This window comes from Myotis brandtii, unplaced genomic scaffold, assembly GCF_000412655.1.
Source record: "Myotis brandtii unplaced genomic scaffold, ASM41265v1 scaffold493, whole genome shotgun sequence".
Lineage (NCBI taxonomy): Eukaryota > Metazoa > Chordata > Mammalia > Chiroptera > Vespertilionidae > Myotis > Myotis brandtii.
In genome coordinates, this window is record NW_005368827.1 from 1616361 (window position 1) to 1621066 (window position 4706).

Genomic DNA, 4706 nt, shown 5'->3' on the forward strand with positions numbered 1-4706 from the left:
GTGTGGGGGGGGGGGTAGAAGAGGTCAATGGGGAAAAAAGGGGACTCATATAATACATTCAACAATAAAGATTAAAAAAGCTTATCAAAGTCAGAGAAAATCTAAACCAATCAAATCTGCGTTGAGTTTTTATTTTTTACCTTTTGAAAGTTATAATTCACTATCAGTTGTGCTTTTCACTGTAATATGTATTTTAAAGCATCTAACGATATTGACAGTACATAAGCTGAGATTTAGATAAAAAGTAAAACTTAATTTGCTTGAAAATAATTTTATTTTCCAGGTTTAATTAGATAATTGCATCATTCTTCATTTTCTTTTTTAGGTATACATACCTGCTAATACTTCGCAAATCGTGGCAATTAAAGTTGCACCAAAATCCTATATATCTCAACTAAATTCTCCATATGCCTATTGAAACAGCATGCTACCACACAGTTACAGCACTCTTTAGAAGAAAAGAAGGTAAAAATGTGCATCGAAATACTGCAGGTTGATAAATAAAATGAAACTAAAGGTTGTTTTGTTGTTGTTTTGTATGTTTCTGTTCTTAGGAGCTTTGTTTCAGTATCTTTGAAGCACTGATAATGTTTCTTTAACAATTCTCAATCTCCACCCCCACCCACTTCTTTCTCATCCTGTGTCTGCTGCTGCCTGGCAACTTTTCTGTGAGGGAAGGAGTAAGAAATCTAGCAGCCCTTAGAATGACAGCTGCAGAAACTCCTAGCAACCTGATTTCAGGCCAATTCTCCTTGACCACATCACTTTCATGAGACACAGTCAGTCTTGGTTTGTTTAGATACACGCCCTGCTCCTAAGGAGACTTTCAGGTAGGTGGGTAGTGGATGAATTGTTACTACCTATGGTAAACTGCCCCCCCCACCCCCCTCCCAACAGCACAAGAAAGTAATTAAGTTAGAAGAAATGAAATCTGATATTTGATCACATGTACATAAAGTGTGGCTCTAATTGGGAAGTTTAAGATTACCTCTGGCTTATAATTAATATTCACGTGTTGTGTTAGAACAGAAAGTAAGAACGATTGGTTCTATTTTGTTTAATTTATCTCAATGAGAGCTCATAACATTCTATAGTTTGATGAATTAATTTATTTAACTTGTCAGTGTTAATAACTCTGATTAGAATAAAGAAATTATAATGGGCCATAGAAACAAGCAGAATTTGAACAGTAGTTCCAGCTATTCTCTCTTCACTACCAGATCACTTATATAACTCTATTTTCTTTTTCATGAAAGCATATATAATGAAAAATAGCAGTATTTCATAGAAAATTATACTTATGTTTTCCCTTTTATTTATAGTCCATTATAACTGATGGTCATTCAAAACCTAGAAATAAATTATTTAATTTTAAAACTCAAATTGGGCCTATACCTTTACTGACCTCATTGATGTTCATAAAACAAAACATAACAACTATCTCTTTTGATGAACTGGTCATTTTCTATTTTTTTTTTAAGTAAGAACCACCATTATACAAATGATTTGATGTGGGAGAATTTTATCCAATTTTATTTTAATACTGTCCTTTATATCAGTTTTGGAACAAATATGTATCTATTAAGTTTAACTTCTAATCTCTTTATTATGTATCATTATGACTTTGTGGTGTAAACCAATGTCCTTATTATAATTTTTGTCTTAAAAACCTGCTTGACATGCATTTACCAGTAAGTGCATATGTTGTGACCACTGTACATACCTAAGCATTCTTTCTGCCACTAAATTGTTGTAGACAGTTTGTATACCCTCAGGTCTTTGTTAATAACATCTATTCACATTCTTAAAATAAGCCCTAAATTATATTTTGTTAATAAAATTGAGAATCATTTACAGTTGACATTAAATACAAGTTCCCATCATTCATTCGCAAGCTTCCATTATTGTTACCACTATTTTATACCACTATTTTCAATCAAGTGTTATTCAATAGGTGATCTGATTGATAATTACTAAAAAGAAATGATATTTTGCGTTCTTATTCTGATCACAACGTGTGGACAACACATCCTTATTTTTCTTCCGTTCAGAGCAGTTAAAAAGTCAACCATACGATCTGAAAGATATCACATGGTTTTCACTCGGCCTAATTCATTAGGAGGCACTACATAGTTAGAAGGTAGCACATTGAGAATATGCACTGGAATTTGAAATTCGCTGGACATTTACTTCTCTGGTTGTTTTTCCCTTGTAAGAGTTGACAGTGGAATCTAGGGTTGCTACAGATACTGCAGAAGTGAATGAGTCACTGATTTTCAATTATGGTACTTTTGGTACCATAAGAAGAGTCTTGCTTGGTTGTACTGTTCCTGACTGCTTTTCTCTTCCTTGTGATTTCTGAGATGGGTCGGTGAATGGTGGTAATTGGTGGTAAATAGTATGAAAGAAGAAAACTCTGGTTTGTAAGCACTCCTCATTTTATTGTCAAGACTTAAGTGGATATGGATTACCTAATAGTTGTCCTCCTAGTTGATTGAATGGGATCCTGTCAGAACGATACCTGCTCACTTTGTCCTGATGGAAGGATAAGTATTTCATAGAATGCAGAGGTCAGTGGATTGTGGAATAGATATTTATTACTTTGTGCATCATTCAAAACTCACTCTTCCTCTCCCCTGCCTCACCTTATTTGAACTCCGCCACTCATTCCAAAGTTTGTGAAATTTTAATATGAAGTAAAATAGGAAAAAAGTTTCTCTTTAGTTTTCTATATATTATATTTTAGTTAAAAAAATAAAAATGACTAGGTTACATGAGATGTATGACAACTTTAGAAGGAAAAATATCTTTTTTAAATGTGGAAGGAGTCATCTTATAGATAGTAAATTATTTGACTTACAAGGGAAAATAAACTTGAAAATTTAAATTATGTAAAAATGGGCATAGAAGACATTTTGTAATCACAGAGTAAGTATGAAAAGGTGAAATTCACAGATTTGTAGCAATGTCCCTTAGAGTCACCCCAGTGTTCTTTGAACCAGTCTAATTTTATTGGCCTTAAAGGAGCATCCAGAGATGTTTCTGCATAATTTTACTCATAAACAGCTTGGCATTCATCTACTATCAGTCTCAACCAGGAAACCGAATAAAGTGTTTAAAATATCTTCCCTTTGCTTTTCAATCTTCCTGTTGGCTTAGTTTTGTTTTTTTCTTATAATTTTCCCTTAAAATATTATATACATTTTTCAACCTTGTTCGTAGGCAAGGATTATTGACGTTACAAGGGAAAAATAAGCCTTCGACTCAAGATTTCTGATTTTTAACTCCTTAGCCATTTTTCAACAGCTACCTAAAATTTTAGGTACTTGGGTGATCATATTTTAAAACTTCAGTGGCCATTCAAATCACTTAAAATTTTTTTCCCATTGATTCATTTTGGTGCCTCGGATGGTTTGGGAAAGTTTTTAAACCACCGCTGTACTATGGGAAAAGAAAACACACACACACACACACACACACACACACACACACACACACACACAAAACAACAACAATAAAAAAAATCCTCCCATGTTGAAAATGGTTTAAGGTACCCTTTTAAAGAGAGAAATCTGCTGCAAAACAAACTGCCCATTCCGTGCTCTGTGGCTCCTGCTTAGGGAATCTCTTCCCATTCACCTTTCCTTCTCCTGCAATACATAGTGGCTTTGGGGGCTTGTTTGGTTGCTTCTGCTGAGTCACTACATTTTGCATCTTTGTCCCCAGGGGCTACTCAGCATAAAAGTTAAAACTGCAATTTGCAAAGCGTGGCGTTTCTGCGTCTAGCGGTGGACACCATCTCCCTAAGAGAAGCTCCGTTACTTGGCTTGTCCTTCCTTCCCGGGAAGGAGGCTGCCACGGAACCAAGGGCTCAAAACTGCTTGGCGGAGAGAAGCGCCCGGCGCTGGAGCTGCTCATCTCCAGCTGGCTGTTAACTGCGGAGCTTCCCGGGCGCCTGGCTGGCTCAGCCCAATGCAGAAGTCCCCCCCACTCCCCCCACCTCTTCCCTAAAGACTCAGATCCCTACAGAACCAGCGTGGAGTTACTTTCCCTTCAAGGAGACCGACATCGCCGTGATTTGTGGCGCTCTCCGTTCGCGGTGGTATTTTCCTGTTGTGTTAAATGCCTCTTACTAAGTAATAGACGTGATGGATGTGGGCGACGAAGGGGTGTGTGGCGGCTTCGGCGATCCATCAGTGCACTCCCCTCCGCTGGCACCGCTCCCTGCCCCTCTTGCGTGATGTAAGATCAGACGTACCCTGCATTGAAAAGTCAAGACACACGGGCTCGCTCGCTCGCTCGCTCGCGCTCACACACGCTGCCTCTCCCCCACGCGCGCATCCGTGCACCTTCCACATCCTGCTCCAGGCAGGAGCGGGCGGACGGGCTGGGCTCCTGGAGCTGAAGCATTTCCAGTGACATTTGTAAATGACGCTGCTCCCTCCCGGGCTCCGAGCCGCCGCCGCCGCGGGGCCGAGGGTGCCGCCGAGCCGTCTCCAGCGCAGGCTTCCCTCCCGGGCGACCGCGATGTCCGAGTTCCTCCTCGCCTTCCTCACTCTCTCGGGATTACTGCCGATCGCCAAGGTGCTGACGGTGGGAGCCGACCGAGGTAAGGAGACCACCTCTCCCCTTTCTCCCTCCTTCTGGCTTTTCCTGCGGGAAGATGCTGGCAGATAAGTGAGTGGGAAACTTAAGTCCTCGCGGCC

At 39.5% G+C, this 4706-nt stretch overlaps 1 protein-coding gene across 1 annotated transcript in view; it reads left to right on the top strand.

Annotated features, from left to right (window-relative positions):
- Window positions 1–3539: 3539 nt before the first annotated feature.
- LRP1B (low density lipoprotein receptor-related protein 1B) overlaps window positions 3540–4706 on the top strand; it is a 1756854-nt gene continuing 1755687 nt past the window's right edge. Inside the window, exon 1 of the mRNA XM_014548045.1 lies at window positions 3540–4609. Within this exon, the coding sequence (XP_014403531.1) occupies window positions 4429–4609 (181 nt within the window). The 5' untranslated portion in view covers window positions 3540–4428. The remainder of the gene's footprint in view (window positions 4610–4706) is intronic.